Genomic DNA, 18784 nt, shown 5'->3' on the forward strand with positions numbered 1-18784 from the left:
AGTGATAGATGCCATGCTCTCGAAGGTGGTCCATGGAAAGTAGGGAAGTGACCCATCTTTCTCAGGCAACAGGATCAATACAGTTAATCAACAAGCTTGATTTTCGCTCCATTCCTCTGTGGATCTCCCTCCTGAACCAGCCTCACCATTTTTGCCTAAACAAGGCCTCAACATCATTGGGTCTGTTATCAAAATCTCTTATACTTAGATATTCGTACCGGAACGAAGGTCCATCTGGCCTATTCAAGACCTTATAGTAATGATCCTGCTGATAGATCTCTCCCTAAGTCAGTGACGGTAATAGTTTATGGTTTGCAAGGTGTCTAGCCATCACATCAGTGATTGCTCCCCTAAAGTTCTGGAACCTCTGGATGAAAACTCTCAAGGTTCGAATGAAAATGGATTGCCCTCTGGAAACCCCACAATGATAAGATCTTCTCCTAAGTGGCTTAATAGAGCTTTTTAGGCCCTCCTCGAAGCTCTTAGGCTGCCCCAGTTTTCATAACCCTAGCCATGGCCGTAGATGGAGCAGGCATCGTCGCAATTCCCCTCCCAATCGAAGAAATAAAGCCAAAACCCTATTTCCACCATCAACGGTTCCTCGGCTGACCCATCGGCCTTTCAAGTTTTGACCGTTGGGAAAAATCACTTCGATCTCCTCAGATCATCTGACTCGCATATGGGCGAAGCAAGCCCTTCTAATTCCCTTGTGGCTCCTCTGACTGACAGCTCAAAAGTCCCTTTTGGTCACTCATTGAGTATCCTAAGCCGCTCCATCAGGCTTCCTACCATCCTTAGCCATCCCATCATTGAAACCTTGTTAACCTCCACTCTTCCTACTGTTATTCCTCATTCCAAAGGTAATCAGCCCCTTTTGCCCCTTCCTCTACCTTCAAAACCTTTCACTATCTCTTCTAACTCCTCTTTGGCCCCACCTATCACTAACCCTATCCATCAGATTGGGCCTATCTCTCAATATCCCTACCCTTCTATTTCCCTCTCTAATCCAACCCACCTTGTTGACCCATCTCTACCCATGGCCCATTCCACCATCACCCCAACCCATCCTCCTAACTCAATCTCCTCTTGTTCTGACCCTTCCACCCCAAACCGTTCAAGCCCCATCTATTCAACGGGTCAGTCCCCTTCTAGTCCAGCGACCAACTCAAGTTTCTCAACTCACTCTTCATACACTCCTCTTTCACCCGACAAAGACCCAGCTTCCCATTCCTCTCCTTCTTGGGAGGCTCCACCTGCGGACACCTCCATCGTTGATGGCTCTCCCAGATGCTTTGAAATGCTTCTCTGACTACATCGACAACTCCCTATTCATCTCCCTCGCAGGCTCCACCTGGCGGAGGATCACCATTGTTGATGGCTCTTTGATCGTTGGCCTCTTTAGCTCCCTCATCTCCTAGATGCTTCCATAGGCATCTCCATCCACACCAATGGCTTCTCCCTGCAAGCTCCACCAACCGACGCTCATGTTGATAGCCCCTCCAGCATCAATGCCCCCTCATCTCTGATTTTGGCTTCTGTAGAAATTGTTCAATCATTACCTTCATTTGCACTGGCTCCGGCAGCAATGCCCCAACCTTATACATTGACCACTCAACACCATCCTGAATGTTTTGATCACGGATTCAAGTTCTCGTCGGCTCTCAATCCCTTCAGATTGGCCCCTCTAGCTCTTGACTCTCCCTCTAGCCTCTTAACACCTTCAGGTTCCTAATTTGGCCTCTCAACACCACCAAGTATCTCCTTCGACTACTGTTGATAGTTCCCCTCTTATGGAATACAAAAGGAATCATAAGAAAAAAGTTTCTTCCAAAAAAAGGTCATTACATGCTCACCCCCCAATAAGCCTTTGTTGCCCCATCCCCGCAAGTCTATATGAACCTCTAGACTATTTGGAATGTCCGCAGACTGATTTCCTTGTCCAAGCAAAAGCTGAGGTACACACCCACCTCAAATCTTGCCATGTCAATCTCTACTACCTTTTGGAAACAAAAGTTCCTGAAGCCATTGCCTCCCGCATTGCTGCTCACATAGCCCCTCTTGGTCTTTCATCTCCAATTATCTCCATTGTCCAAATGGTCACATCTGGATCCTCTGGGATCCCACAAGCTCACTATCTCTTCTTCCTTCTCCTCTCAATGAGTTCATTTATCCATCACCGACTCTACTAACTCCATATCCTTGGATTTCTCTGTCATCTATGGTCTCAATTGTGCCATTGATAGAATTCCTCTCGAATGATCTTCGCACCATTGCCTCTCAGATTGACCTCGTTCCCTGGGCTTTAGAGGTGACTTCAATGTTATCAGATTTGATCATGAAAAGTTCGACAAAATCCCCCATTGAACGCACCTCGGTCGATGCCATCAATAAAGTCTAGATGATATTTGTGTGAATGATCTGCGATGGACTGGTACCAAATTAACCTGGCATAATAGAAGAAGTGGCGTTAATAGGATTGGCAACAACCTAGATAGGGTCCTAGTAAATGAGCAAATGGACTACTTCCCTCCCATCCTCCAAATGCCACTTTCGATCTCCCGGGCATCTTTGATCACAATTTCATCACCCTTTTGGTTCAGCCGTATATTTCTTTTAGTCCGAAGTCCTTTAAGTTCTTGGTATGTGGTCCCTTCATCAAGACTTCCACCCCCTAGTTCGTGCTAAGTCGATTAAGCATGTCCAAGACTTCTCCTTCCTCCCCTCCTTGCCTTTGCCAGAAAACTAAAAAATGTTAAGATTGCTTTGAAGGGCTAGAACTCTTCCATCTCTGGGAACATATTTTCTTGTCTCTTCTTGCAAAGCTACCTTGGCCACCATTCAATCCAGACACAAATCGGACCCTCTCAGCCTTCCCCTTGCTAAAGTAGAGAGGTCTGCTTCCCTTCAGTTATCCTCTCTTATTGCTTACGAAGAAAGCTTTCCCAAGCAAATATCTCAGATCAAATGATTAGAGATTGGAAACTCCAATTCTGCCTATTTTCACAGATCCCTAGGAGTTAGAACCAACATCAACTACATTCCCAAGCTCATTAGAGATGGTTCCTCCCTCACTATCCGTAATGAAATTAAAGCTGAGGCGGCCAGCTACTTCTCTAAGCACTTCAATCCCCCTCCTCTTCCTTCCCCTCCATTCCCCTCGACCTATTTAACAAATTCATCCCCAATCATTCCTCCCTCCCTCCAGACTATTCCCACTAATGATGAAATACTAGCAGTTGTCCTCTCCCATAAATCCAACAAAACCCCTGGTCCCGATGGCTTCAATATGGGGTTCTTCTCCTCTTGCTGGGGCTTCATCAAGAACAATCACATCCATGCTATTAGAAGCTTCTCTTTTCAACCCTTCCCAAATCCAAAGCATCAACCATATCTTCCTTTGCCTTATTCCCAAGCAAGATGGTGCCTCTTTCATATCTGATCCTAGACTCATCTCCCTCTGCAACCTTTTCTACAAATTCATTTCCAAAGTCCTTGCCAATGGGATCAATTTGGTAAACGATCCCTCGTCAATGCCAATCAGTCTGCTTTCAACACAAGACGGAGCATTATTGACAACATCCTCCTCTATCATTAAGTGGTGAGAAGATTTGACTGGAAATCCCACTCCCTGACTAACCTCCATAAAATTGATCTGCACAAAGCTTTTGACTCCATTAGATGGGACTTCATCTCTGAGGTCCTTCATTGTATGTCCTTCCCTGCAATCTTTATACACTGGATTTATTCTTGCATCTTCTCTCCCCGCTTCTCTTCCTCAACCGGCATTCGGCAAGTTTGACCCCTCTCCCCTTTCCTCCTCTCCCTTGCCCTTGAGGTCCTTTCCAAGTCCATTCAGGCTTCCGCAGACCTTCATCTCATCTCCCCCCTTCCTACAAGTAAAGCTCTTAATCTCACTCATCTTGCCTTTGCTGATGAGCTCATGATCTTCTCTAAGGCTAACTCTTAATCCATCCACCCATCATGTCTTCCCCCCCGTCTTCCTAAAGATTTCTCTGGTCTGTGAATCAATCTTCTCAAATCCCATCTCTTTCTCTCAGGTGTTCCTGATGGCCGCAAATCCCACATGCTTGCTCTTTTGGCTTCTCCCAAAGTTTTCTTCCTATCAAGTACATGGGCCTTCCCCTTATTTTGGCCAAATTAACTGTCCACCACTACACTCTTATACTTGACCTCATTCGCAAGCGATTACAGCTCTGGAAGGGCAAGCTCCTTTCCTTCACCGGCATGTTGGAGCTCATCAGATCAGTTCTCCAACCCTACTACAGTTTTGGTCCAGTGGTGTCTATGAGCTGCCTCATTCTTCCATTAAGAAAGAGGAATTCCTCATGAGCTCCTCACTTCAAAAAGGTGGGGACTCTTTTAGATTCCCCCACCCTATTAGTGGTATATTGTTTGCCTTCCTAAGAAAGGAGGATTAGGTTCGCATCGGATTCAAGATGTCAATACCACATAATCGTAAAGCTTATTTGGAAGATTGTTTCCAAACATAATAGCATCGGGTTTCCTTGATAAACTCCTATCCCCTCAGGAAATATTCTCTCTAAACAATCTCCCATCCCCCTGATGCCTCTTGGATTTGGCGCAAGATCCTAAGAATCTATCTGACTGCCCCTAGGCTATCCTCACCCATAATAATGATGACTTTGCCATCTCTTTTTGGAAGGATGACTGGCACCCCTCTGGTAAACTATTTACTCCTCTAGCCTTCCAAATATGCTTCTGTTGCACCCATCATCGTCAATAGCCCCATGCCCACTCCCACCCTCTTCTCTTGGACATCTGGTCTTCCCTCCCTCCCATTCCCCTGGTCATTGGGGCAGAGGGGATAGAGTCATCTAGTCTCTGGACCCCTAAAGCTGCGTCAGCTCCTCCTCTGCCTGGCATTTTGGTTTAGTCTCCACCATATCCTCACTCCTTAACGTAAGATTGTTTGACTCAAAGGTCAAACATCCCTCTTCACAGCCTAGAGAGCCCTCTCCAACTGCCTTCCTACCTAACCTTTTATTATTTCCAAGCACATTCATGTTCCTCTAGTTTGCTGCCTCTGCTGGAACAGGATTGAAGAAGTCGACCACTTCTTCAATTGTCCCTTATCCCCTACCATCTAGAAGAAAGTCCTTTCCAATTGTTGGCCCCATCCCCGTCACATCCTCCCCCTTCAGAAAGAATGGATCTGGGTTGACACAACCTTTGCTAGAAACTCTATCTATGACATCGCTGGAAAGCTTGCCTTTTTGTGCTACTACCAATCACAATTGGATGGAACACAATCTCCGAAGATCTCCAACCCCAGATCTTTGGACATTATTTGGAAAGCCATCTTCTTGGATGTCAATTTGAAGCTCTCTATGTTCCCTCATTGCCTTATAAGGGACTGTTGTTGCATAAGGGTTTGCCCTCTACCATTCTGCATCCTTCTTCCTCTCCCTCCTCCCTAGGTTGCTCTGTTTTGCTATTTTAGCTTGTTTCTCCTTTTCTTTCCCTTGGGGGTCGTGTATATTCTCTTCTTCTTAGGTAATGATATTTTTATTCATCCCAAAAAAAAAAAATGCCCTTCTAGCCTCAATTGCTTGGTAAGAGATAGTTCATTTATAATAATTTCAATTGAATACACACGTCTCTTAATACGGTGTTCTCCGTTTTAGTGTTTATGCATGATACTGTTATACATTGCTTATTTATACTTTTTTTTTATGCAGAAGTGTGTTTTCATGCATATCTTGTCCATTTATGTGCATATCTTTAACGTATCTTGCATATCTCTGATATGATATGCTAAAAAACGTGTCCTAAAATGACCTGACCGATATGGTGACCATACTTTAATCCTTGCCTGTACCTGCATTTTCTACTTCTGACCCAATTGGTATTTTATATGGAAAATGTTTGTGGAGAGGTGTCGCTAATGCCATAGCTGTTAAACAACTTTTAAAGAGGAATCCAGGTACTAATGCTCTTTGTCTTTTATGCTCTAGTGCTGAAGAAACTGTTGTTCATGCTCTCTTTCACTGCCCCTTTGCTGCAGCGGTATGGCTAGCATCCCCTGTGTTAAGTTCAAGGATGTATCTAGTTCAATGGATTTTCATTTAGTTTAGACTACCATTATTTGGCAGATTCGGAAAGCTAGAAATAATGTGGTCTTCAATTTTGTGGATTTTATTCTCCTTCGTGTGCTTTGGTGATGACTGATGCAACAATCCATGAAGGTCGTCTGTGTGTGATTGACACCAGTGCTGAGATTTCTTTGCCTACTGTTGTTTTTTAGGGAGCATCACTGCTTCTCGACCCCTCCTCTCATGGCTGTTTTGTTATATCTTCAGACACGGCTTGGTGTGCATCTTTTTGTAAAGGATGTGAAGGTGTGGTCATTACAACACCTCAAGGGGCCTTTGTTGCAGCCAAGTGTAAAGTAGGTCTCAGTGGCTGCTGCTGCTGCTACGGAAGCAGAGGCCATCCATGATGGAGTTTTGATTACAATCTCTCTCTGCTTGCCTGCGGTGATCTTTCTGACTGTCAATCTATAGTTGATAGTCTGAATTCTTTCCCTGTTTTTCAATTGACTGGGCTACAAGATGTATAGTTGAGGATATAATCTCTTTGTTAGGTGGTTTTTATTTTACTTTCTTCAGTTTCATTTCCCACAACAGTAATAGGCTCATTTGCTCTCTGCTCGAATTATATACAGTTCTGGGCTGCCTAGGCATGCTAGGGTTGCAGACATTTTATCCTCTGGAGTCCCCCCCTCCCCCCCGCCCCTTCCTCTCCTCCGTTTGCTGAGATCTGGAATAGTTTGCCTGCTCTCCCTCCTGGAGATCATCCAAGAAATGATTCAATCCTTTGGATCCACTCCTCAAATGGGCTCTTCACTATCAAGTCCGCTTGGGATCATATCACATTGCATGGGAATCCAGCACCAAGGCATAGGCTTATTTGGGTCAAGCATCATATCCCTAGACAAAGCTTCACGGCTTGGAGGGTCTTCATGAAATGCCTTCCTACGAAGAATTCCAGTGTCCCCAGCATGCTACCTTTGTGGTTCTGAGCCTGAAGACATTGATCATCTCTTTTTCGTCTGCCCTGTCTCCTTCTCCATTTGGTGCTTTGTCCTATCCAAATGCTGGCCGGGGAGAAGAAGAATCCTTCCTCTTCATAGGGATTGGATTTGGATGCACCTGACCTTCCAAGGGAAGACTATTCATGATCTGGTTGCCAAGCTTGCTTTTTGTGCTTCAATCAATCAAATCTAGATGGAGCACAATCATAGAAAATGGACCTCCAACTCTCGGTCTCTTGAAAAGATTTGGGGTTCTATAGTTTCTGATGTAAAACCAAAGATCTCTAAAGTTGCTATCACTTGTCTCCCTTACCCTAGAAATTGCCACATTGTTGAATCCTAGGAGTTTCCCAGCTCTGTTTTTAGGACTCTAGCCTCCTCTTGAGGGCTAAGTTTTTTTTCTTTTCCCTCCCCTTAGGGGGCTTGTATGTATTTTCTTCTCCTTGGTAGTGAATTATTTATTCACCAAAAAAAAAAAAAAAAAATAGGCTCATTTGTTGGCCCAAGGGGCAGCTCATTTGGGCATTTCCCGTGTTTGGTGGCTTCAGTCACCCATTTGTCATGTGAATTCCAATTATATATATTAGGAGTTTCTCCTTCCTTGACTTTGAGATCTTTGATAAAACAATAAATAAAAGGTGACTATCCATTTGTGCGAAGAGATGTCAGAAGAAACTCATTGTTACTCCATTTGTCTCCTCTGCTCATCAGCATGGTTATACGTATACCAAGCCCATATTTGGTCCTGCATTCAGGACGGTGCTTCAAGCTGGGTGTTGAGATTGAGTCACAACTTGGGGGTCTGTCCCAACCGTGATTTAGTTAATTACTTTCCTTATCTTTTTTCCTAGTTAGGCTAGATTTAGATTTCCTAATTAGATTATGTTTCCTTATTCTATTATATTGATGTACAAGTTAGTAGTTACCTTATTAGACCTTGGCATATATATATATTGATGGCAGGGGGTACTGGGAAAATAATCGGCTTCCCTCTTCTAGGCAGTCCCTCTTGTCTTCTTCTCCATCGATCTCTCTCTCTCTCTCTTTCCCTTCTATTACAGATCCTGGTTTTTAACACTGGACATGGGAGACCTATCTGCTCCAGCTTGATTGCTAATTTTTGTAACCTATGTACCATGGGGCTACATAGTGTAGTGTCTATACGCATGATGAGGGGAATGTCCCCACTGTGAGTGGTGTTGGACGGCTAGCTTAATTCTTAGTTTCCTTTTGTATTTTGTTTCTTTTTCTTAGTTGGTTGCCTAGTTAGACTTATACTACAGATAGGACTAACTAATAAAGCTTCTAGTTTGTATATTTCTCTTCCATTTATTAATGTTAAAGGGGGACTTCCAGTGAAAGTCGTTTTTGCTCTTCTTCCTCTGGCAGTCTCTGTATTCTTCTCTTTTCTCCTCCTTCCTCTTCCTGCTACTACCGGTTATCTAGATTTGGTATTCTCACACCTTTTATTTGAATTCCAGAATTACCCCTCTAGGTATAACTAATTTCCATTCAAGTCCATAATTGTCTCTTGTTAATCACTGAACTGTCTTATTACAAGATTGCCACTCCAATTTTTTTCTGGGTGAATAAGAAATTCATTACCAAGGAAGAAAAAGGGGGGAAATATAAAACATCCCTGAAGGGAGAAGAAAAGAAAAAACCATCAAAAGGATGCTACATCCCCGAAGGGCGGCGCAGTGGGGGGGGGGGAATCAAAATGGTTGGTAAAGGCCCCAAGATGAGACAATATGATTGTTTCCAGGGGAGCTAGCAATGGGGAGGGGGGAGATGAGGGAGAGTTTGGAGGAGACCTTGAAGTAGATGGCATCCACATGTTGTCGAAAGACCGAGAATTGGAGGTCCATGAACAGAGATTGTGCTCCATCCAAATGTGGCTGATGGCCCCAAAGGCTAATTTCCCGGCAGTGTCACTCTTTATTATTTGAGTGATTATTGTGAAAGTGAGCCCTTGTGAACATTGGTATAGTTAACAAACTGCCATAGGATCTTGATTATTAAGTTTTTCGCATTTGCATGGACCCACAGAGACCCACTTGGGTTTTTGGAACTCCAGGTTGCACCAAATGGACACCATAGTACCATACTGAATTTAAATTTAAAAAATGTGCACAATTGTCTGTCCTTTCATTACTGGTCATGACAAGAAAAAAGAAAAATACCCTAATTGACCATAATATCAAAATTAAAAGCAAAACCTATACATAAAATAAATTCATAGAAAGAACAAGCAAGAGAGAGATCGTAATTGGCAACAGTAGAATCAGGCAACACAAAGTCACAAATAGGGTTCAGACACTGAACATAAAGAGGCCAAGTTATGAATACCTTCAGAAGAGCTCCTCTCCGTAATGGACCTTGTTTTGAACCAAAACCAGCTGCAACCAAAACCTGGCGCATTATCTCTGTCCATGTAAGAGCATTCAGAGAACTACTCCAGAACTGCACCATAAATTCTAGGTGTTCTACCTGTCCAAAATCCCTCCCAAGAAAAACCATGAGATTACAGATTAAAAAGGTTTGATAGGTACAAAAGAGAATAAAACGATTCAGGTAAGTGTAAACTGCCCTAGTACACATCCGTGGCACCCCTCCCCTCCCTCTTTTTTCCTTTCTTCCCCACTCCTTCCCTCCTTGGGCCAAGTAGGGGGGATCTTCATAAACACAACCAAGAGGGGAAAGGAAATGCCACAATTAATAAATGACACCACAAGGATACATCAACAAGGACTAACTAAATCAGTACTACACAAGAATTAATGAGACAGACCACTGAAATAGGAGCCACTAGTTTGTGCGAGATAAAACTACAGAAGAATAAACAAAAGATGCCAAATAAAACTAGAAAAACCTGTTTAGACACAAATAACAACTGCTAGTCAATCTCAAGACTCAAAAACAACTCTTAAAAACCCCCACTTGACCAATAGGACCTGTCTCTATCATTATGAATCATCTATTCGAGTCAGATCCACGGATACGATCCCCCTTTAATGTCCCCATGTCCCTCCTGCGTGGCAACATGGGGGTGCAAAAAGGAAAGAGGGATGGGGTTCTATATAGGCAATTGGCCAATGCTCCACATATTTCGAGGAACGTCAACCCCCTTCCTTAGTCATTAAACTCTATAAAGGATAAATTATATAATATAAACTGCAGTTTAAAACCCTAATACAATTATTCTTTCAATTCCAAGTCCGAGTCCATATCTCAACTACCCATTTCCTACAGACCTAATTACTAAGCTTCTGTTTACTTCGTTGCTGTTTTAACTTCCAAAATCTTTCCCAAAGGCTGCAATTTGATGAAAGCATGCCCCAAATCAGAGAGCTAACATGAGTCAGGATCCGGATATTGATTTGATTGGTAGATTCTAACAAAAAATGGAAAAATAGGTAAAGAATGGACCCAGTTAAAACAAAGACAACAAATAAAGAGAATTTAAGTTGCAGATGAAAAGCAAGGGCATACAAATTGACCGTTAAGGAAATGATGGGAGCTGGCATGGTCACAAGCCCTTTTATTAAAAATCATGGTCTTAAAGCCTACCGAATGGAGAAGCACAAGAAACCGGCAATCTTTGCTCATGCGGCAAGGGAATCCATTATTAAACTCTGTTTCAATATCTGACAGAAGAAGCCTGAGAAGAGCCACATGAACTTTTCCAAGCAACAAGAAGTCCTGACCATCAGTTAGAGAAAAAGAATAAAATAAGGACATCTGAAAATGCAAATACAGCCAAAAACCATATTATGGAAATTTCCTCCCAATATAATAGGAAGTTGAGAAATTTAAGACAGCTCTAACATATGGCTAGGTAGATATGAGGATTGACCTTTCCGTAAAATGCTTGAGCAAACTCATCAAGGGTAAAGGGGTATAAGCCTATATCAGCAGCATAAGTATACAAGAAATGGAAGACCTGCACCAAGGAAAGTTTTTTTTTCAGAAAAATAAATAAACAAACAAACAAAAACAAAAAACATTTGAATAAGCTTCACAATCATCATAACAGGTAGGCTCAAGATTCAGCTAAAGTCAAATCCTAAAGCCACAAAGAAGAAAGATAACAACATGGGAATATCTGTATTAAGTAGTATTCTTTTCTATTCAGTTAAACACAAAATTTATTAAAGAGGTATCAGAGGATGTCCACCTCGAAAAGAGATAATAGCAGGCCCTCTATACTATTAAGACCCAGATAAACATAGCTTTACAAAACAATTGACCCCGTTAGTGCATCATATTCACCAATAAATATCACAACTTTGCAAATGCAAGCAGTTAAAAGTCAAACCTGATGCCTTTGGTAGTAACGTCAAGCTGGTTACAGATGTAACCAACTCCAACAGACAATCATAATAGGCTCCAACAATGGCTAAGAAGTAGACTCAGATCTGATACAGACTTGTAACTGAGAATAAAATCAGAAATTAGAGCAGACAAAAGAAGAAGTACAACTTACAAACCCAAGCCCAGATGGGGCTAATTTTCTGGTCAAAGGTAGCTAGTATAGATCCTGACAGAACCACGAAACCTTAGCTGGTTCTGATGAAGAAACTAAGAGATACACAGGTTCTTGTGTTTAGGGAAAAATTAGGACTAAATCTGAGGATTTGGAACAGCTGCAAGCACGGGCCTCAGGAGGGCCCTATCTCCTGGCCAAAGGTTCCTTTTGGGCTGCTGATAAACTTCTCAAAAGCATGGCTGGAACAGTTCACGGATAGGGAAGCTATGGCTTCTCAATTACTGCCCATAGCGTTCACTCCAAAGCAGCCGCAGGCTCTTCTGTGGTTCAGTATAGCAGCAACACTTCAAGCAGGTAATGAACCTTGAAATAGGCGCAAGCACAGCCTGAGAAAGAGGCATCAGCTCTGGAAAGGCAAACTCCTTTCCTGAGCCAGTCGCCTTACCCTCATCAGATCGGTTCTTCAATCCATGTACCTCTACTGGTCAAGCATTTATGTCCTCCCTGCTTCTATCATCAAGTCTATTGAAGGCCTCTTCTGCTCCTTCCTTTGGAAAGGTACGGACTCCCCAAAATTTCTTCATCCTCTTAGAGGGAATAAAATTTGTCTCCCAAATCCGAAGTAGGCCTTGGCTTAAGAAGAAGAATCAAAGAGACCAATACTATTGGTATTCTCAAGCTCATCTGGAAAATTGCCACCAAGCATAATAGTATTTGGGGTGATTGGATCCTCTCCTCTCCTCTTAAGCACAACTCTCTTTGGTCTGCCCCAATCCCCTCTAATGCCTCTTCGATCTGGAGGAAGATCCTCTACAATCAGCCTACTACCCTTAAGGCCATCTTCTTTTCCATTGGCAATGGCTGGGTTACCTCCCTCTGGCTGGACCCCTGGCACCCCTCGGGTATTCTCTCCTCCAAAGTCATCTACTCTTCGGGGCTGGACAAATCTGCCTCTGTTGCCTCCATCATCTCTCTCAATGGTTGGTCCCCCCCTCCCTCTCCCCCCACCATCTTGCTGATCTTTGATCCTCTCTCCCGCCCCTTCCCCTGGCCACCGCAGAAGAGAAGCTAAATTGTATCTAGCTTCCCTCCTCCAACGGTACATTCTCTACTACCCCTGCTTGGGACTTCATCAGATCCTCCAGCCATGTTGCCCCATGGCGCAATATCATCCGCTTCAAGGGACATATCCCTCATTGCAGCTTCACAGCTTGGCGCACAATCTCTAATTGCCTCCCTACACAATCCTTCCTCATCCACCGTCATATCCAAGTCCCCCCCCTCCTGCTGCCTTTGTCTTAACGTCATTAAGGATACAAACAATCTCTTCTTCTCCTCTGTTTGAAGAGAGTTCTCTTTAGCTGTTAGCCGTCTAGAAGACATATTCTCCCGTTTGATAGGGAATGGATTTGGATTGTATTGATATGACTTTTGCTGGGTCCTTTTTATGCGACACAGTTGGCAAGCTTGCTTTACACACGGCCATCTCTCACATCTATATGGAGCGTAACATCTGTAGATGAACTTCCAACTCCCGCTCTGTGGACAAGATTTGAAAACCCATCTTTTTTTATGTTACCTCCAAGATTAGATCTCTCTGCCACTACCCAATATCCAACTCCCCTAGGAATAGGCACATTATTGCTTCCTAGGGTCTGTCAGCTAATATAATCCCCCTCTTCTCTCTTTTATATTCTTTTTTCACTAGATAATTAATTTTTTTTTTGGGTGAATGAAAATATATTGAAGAAAATAAAAAAAGGAAAACACAAAGCCAAGCCACTGGGTTAAGCAAAGGCCAACGCCCAAACAAATGAAGAACCAAGGGGAGGGGACAAAACAACCATCAAGGGGGATACAAGAAAACAAGGGGCGGGGTCAAATTACATGCCAAGAAAAGAACGAAACACTAAAAAAAGGCAGAGGGGAGAAACAAAAGAAAACAGTCTACATCAAAATTATGGGAAGGGAGAGACAAGTGAGAGATCCCAAGCCATAGCAAGGTGCCTACTTCTAAAAGAATTTGGGCATCTGGCACGCCTATAAAGGATTTTATTCCTCATCTCGAAGGTGATGGCATTCCATATTTGATCAATAAAATGGGAGGAGGAAGTCCATCTCCTTTCATTTGTTTCCCACCAAATATGGTAAATTGCTGCACAAAAAGCCAATTTACCTACAATATCACAGGAAGTTTTGCCACTGAATTATTTTAAGTTCCACCTACATTCCCTATCAAAAGAAAGGATAACTCTAGGGAGGGGCCAGCATTTCCTGAGGATACCATTCCAAACAGACTTGGAAAAGGGATAGGAGAAAAAAAAAAAAAAAGAAGATGATCCACACTTTCCATGGAGTTCCATCAAAGGCAACAATTGGGAATGGACATATTTCTTTAAAGAAGAAACTCCTGGGCGGGGAGGGATTTAGTCATAGCCCTCCAATCATTAAAGGAATGCCTAGGGATGGAAGAACAAAGCCAAATAGACCTAAACCATGGAACAACAGGAGCTCTAAAGCGCACCAGATTCCAAGCAGTTGAACTGGTAAATTTATTAGAGTTATCCCATTGAACCAAATCCTCACTACCCCTAGATAAAGGGAATATTAGGGAGCTTATTCCAAACCTCTATGAGAGAGAGAGAGAATTACCAGGGCCAAGAAACCAATTCCCATTTCTCAAGATGGAGGAAACCTTAGCAAACCTATCCAAACCAACATCATACCTGACTCTGTCACCAAATTTAGAATAAGGACACCATAAGGATGCCAATTACCAAGCCAAAGAAATGTGTCAGAGCCATCATCAATAGAAGATCGAATTTTATCAGATACAAACTGTCTATATTTGAAAATTTTCCTCCCAAGAAATATACAAAGGATAAGGGACAGTCCAAATGGAGTCAAACTTAAGGTATTTAGAATACACCCAGTCAACCCAAATGCTCTTCTTTCGAGAGGCAATATTCCATATAAGCCTAACAATCCCTGAAATATTATACTCTTTAATTCTACGAAGACCAAGACCCCCTACCCTTTTTGGAAGACAGACCTTATCCCAAATCCCAACTGATGGGATGGAGAAAATTTGCACTATCTTGACCTTTCCAAAGGAAGCAAGCCATAAGAGATTGGATCTTTGAATAGAAAGAAGCTAGAAGACCCAAAAACCCAGACTAGAAAATATATGAGTTTTGCATAATTGATATAGGTAATGAATTTATTTATCATCCAAAAAAAAAAATTTTGAAATAATCCTCAATCACTTTCCTAATACCTCAAACCGACGACCTGGCGTCCAGGCGGTTTGCCTGAGGCCTAGGCGACAGTGGCCTTGTTGCATTGCATGTTGCCTTGAGTTTTAGCACTTATGCCAAATATCATTTTACTTGAGAAATTATGCATAAATAAGAAAATATCCCTATTTGAATCAAATAAAAATAGTTTAAAAATCAAATTCTAAAAGGATAAAAAGTCAACCCCCCAATCCAAGAACAAAAACTGGATTTTGGTTTTAAAGGCGATTTTCAACTTTTAAATGTTAGGGTTTTTTTTCAATTATAAAAATTTTATAAATCTTATCATATTAAAACATTGCTAAAAACCATAGGTTCGGTAAAATAATCTTTTGTTTTGGTATCCATAAAATTATCTTCATTCAGGAAATTTTAATAGCATTCGCGCACTTTAAAATAAGTTTGACCGGAACATTACTTTGTCATTACAACTCAGATTTAAGTAATCTTAGACTTGTTGGAAAGGTGGCTTTATGTTATACCTACAAAAAGTCTCATGTAAAAATAAAATCATTTGACCACTCAAACTTATTATCGAACAAGAACATTTAATTGAATGTTGGTTTTTCATTAATGTTGATTTTTTATGATTTGATGTGGCTTAATGTTGATTTTTAATGACTTGATGTGGCTTACTATTGATTTTTAACGATATAAGGTATACGAAGCTTACTAAATAATGTTAGAAAAGAGGAAAAATAAAAAAATAACACTTGTTCGCCTTAAGGCAGGCACCTTCTCACCTAAGCACTTAGACAGCCCTCCAACGCCTTGGCTCACCTTGGCACCGAGATGACTATGCTCACAATGCTCAGCAATAATGTAGAAATAACAAGAGAAGAATGAAAAAACTTGATGGAATAGATGTGGGTAGGGGTAGGCATGGTTTAAAGTATCGGAACGTATCGTACCGTATCGGTACGTATCGTACCATATCGGCCCTTATCGATACGATACATAGAATTTTTAATACCCTTTTGTATTGAGTTGTATCCTACAATATACACCAATACACACCGATACGATACGATATGCACCAATACGTATTGATACTCTGTGGAAAATTAAATTTTGAGGTGAAATGTATGTATCGGTATGTATCGATCAGTACATACCGACATGGTAGGATACGTACCGATACGGTACACTACAGTCATATAATGGCCAAGATGAGTCATTTTTCAGAAGAACACGATTTTTGAGGGGTTTTTGTTCCAAAGTTACTGTCAGCCATTTTTTCTCTAACTAAAGTGGAAATCATGATTGGGAACAAGGATGTTACATTTATGGGACAACTACAAACCTTAGATTCCTAGTGTGATACTCTCAATTTAGTGTTTATACATAATACATGTTATATGTAACTTTTTTTAGCTGTTTTTTTATGCAAGTGTATAAAAAGTGTTCCCTATCCATTTATGTGTGTATCTTTAGTGTATCTCCGATACGATATGATATCCTCCGATACGTATCTTAATTTTGGCCAACCGATACCGATACTTTAATACTTAGGGGTAGGCTCTCCCAGTTTTGGGCCTCTCACCCACAGCTATCTCACTTATTGAAACAAACCTTTCTCAGGTCAAAATAGTAAGCAAGAGCTCACAAACTATCATTAATCAACTCTCTAAATGGGTGTACCCGGTGCACAAGGCTCCCACATGTGCGAGGTCTCGAGGGCGAGAACTACATAGCCTTACCTCGACAACATCGAGAGGCTGTTTCGACCGCTTGACCACTATGTGGCAACATTTGTGAAAAAATTAAAGGGCTCAGAGCCAAAGGAAATCAAAGGATGAATGAGGAGGGAGATGGGGGAGTGATCAAAGATGCCAGAATTGCTTGTAAGCTTGACAGAGCCCTTGTCAATGAAGCTTGGATTCAAGACGTCCCCTCCTCCCCTGCCAATTTTGAGATTCCTACATCACTGATCACTCCCCCCATCTCCCTCCTCGTACAACCTTTGATTTTATTTGGCTCTAAGCCCTTCAAATTTTTTAATATGTGGTCCCTCCACCAGGACTTCCTTTAGTGCAGGATTCCTGATCCATCCTTATCCATGTCCTTTTGTCCCCTCTCATTGCCTTTGCTAGAAAATTGTGCAATGTCAAATCTGCTCTGAAAAGCTAGAATGCCAACTCCTTTGGTAACATCTTCTCCAATGTCTCCGCTTGCAAGGATAGGCTCCATCTCATTCAATCCAAACTCCAGCAAGACCCCCTCAATTCCCCCTTGGCTAAGGAAAAGAGGTCTGCTCTGAGCTCTGTTCCCTTTTTGCTCAGGAGGAAAGGTTCCTTAGGAAAAAATCCAGTAAAAGTGGCTTGACTTTGGTGATTCCAACTCGACCTACTTTCATCGTTCCACCAAGGCCCGCTCCAACGTCAATTCTATCCTCAAGCTTACCTCTTCCTCTAGGACCTATCTCCCTAATCCAGAGGAGATCAAAGTTGAAGCAACCTCTTATTTCTCCAATATTTTCAACCCCCCTTTTCCCCCTCCTCCCTCCTCCCTCCTCCCTCCCACCTCCCACCTCCCACCTCCCCCTAACCACATTAATAAATCCATCCCTAATCACCTCCTTCCCCCCTTCACCCCATCCATTCTGATGAGGAGATCCTTGTTGTTGTTCTCTCTCACAAAGCCAATAAGGCACTTGGGCTCGACGGATTTAGCATGGGATTCTTCTCTTCCTGATAGGATATCATCAAAGATTATTTGATCAAGGCCATCGATAGCTTCTTCCTATACCCCGGTCAAATATCTGGCATCAACCATACCTTTCTCTGTCTCATCCCTAAGGAGGGTGCTAGCTCTATATCCGACTTCAGGCCCATCTCCCTTTGCAATCTCCTTTACAAGTTCATTGCTAAGATCTTAGCCAATCGGATCCAGGTAGCGATCAATTCCTTAGTCAGGCCCAACCAATCAGCTTTCATTGCCAATAGGAGCATAACGGACAATATCATACTCTGTCACGAAATTGTCCTTGGTTTTCGTAGAAAGTCACACTCCCTTGCTGCCTTCTCAAAATCGATATCAACAAAGCGTTTGATTCCATCCGTTGGGACTTCATTAAACAAGTTCTTCTCCAAATGGCCTCCCCCCCTTTATTCATTGGATCCACTCTTACATCTCTCCTTTCCTCTTTTAGTAGGCTACTTCCCCTCCTTTGTTGGTATTCGGCAAGGATGCGCCCTTCATAGTTGTCAAGGCGTCTCGTAGGCGACGACTAGGCGTCCAGGCAGTTTTCCTGGGGCCTAGGTGATAATCGCTTTGTTACACTACATTTCGCCTTGTGTTTTTGCACTTGTTTATGACAAATATCATTTAAGTAAATGATTTTACTTAAGATATTACTCATAAATAAGCAAATACCCCCTATTTGAATCCAATAAAAATAGTTTAAAAATGAAATTCCACAAAAAAAGAAACTCAACCCCCCAGTCCAAGAACAAAAACTGGATTTTGGTTATAAGGGCAATTTTCAACTTTTAAATGCTGAGGATTTTCTCAATTATGAAAATTTTATAAATCCTGTCATGTTAAAATATTGCTAAATACCAAAAAACCGGTAAAATAATCTTTTGTTTTGATATCCATAAAATCATTTTCATTCATGTGATTTTAACAACATTCGCGCACTTAAAAATAAGTTTGATCGGAGCATAACTTTATCATTACAACTCAGATTTAAGTAATCTTAGACATGTTGGAAAGCAAGTTTTATATTATAACTAATACAAAAAGTCTAATATAAAAATAAAATCATTTGACCAGTCAAACTTATTATAGAAGAAGAGCATTTCTCCAAAATTTTGATTTTTTATAACTTAATAAAACTTAATGTTAATTTTTTATGTTTTAATATGGCTAAATGTTGATTTTTAATGACTTGATGTTGCTTAATCTTGATTTTTTATGATA

At 41.8% G+C, this 18784-nt stretch overlaps 1 protein-coding gene across 1 annotated transcript in view; it reads right to left on the minus strand.

Annotated features, from left to right (window-relative positions):
• The window catches only part of LOC122076301 (homeobox-DDT domain protein RLT3), a 51081-nt gene that overhangs the window by 26906 nt on the left and 5391 nt on the right, over positions 1–18784 (minus strand). Inside the window, exons 6-8 of the mRNA XM_042641617.1 lie at positions 10932–11018; positions 10646–10777; positions 9425–9565 (exon numbers count right to left, since the gene is read on the minus strand). Coding sequence (XP_042497551.1) covers positions 9425–9565; positions 10646–10777; positions 10932–11018 — 360 coding nt within the window. The remainder of the gene's footprint in view (positions 1–9424; positions 9566–10645; positions 10778–10931; positions 11019–18784) is intronic.

Source organism: Macadamia integrifolia, chromosome 4, assembly GCF_013358625.1.
Source record: "Macadamia integrifolia cultivar HAES 741 chromosome 4, SCU_Mint_v3, whole genome shotgun sequence".
NCBI lineage: Eukaryota > Viridiplantae > Streptophyta > Magnoliopsida > Proteales > Proteaceae > Macadamia > Macadamia integrifolia.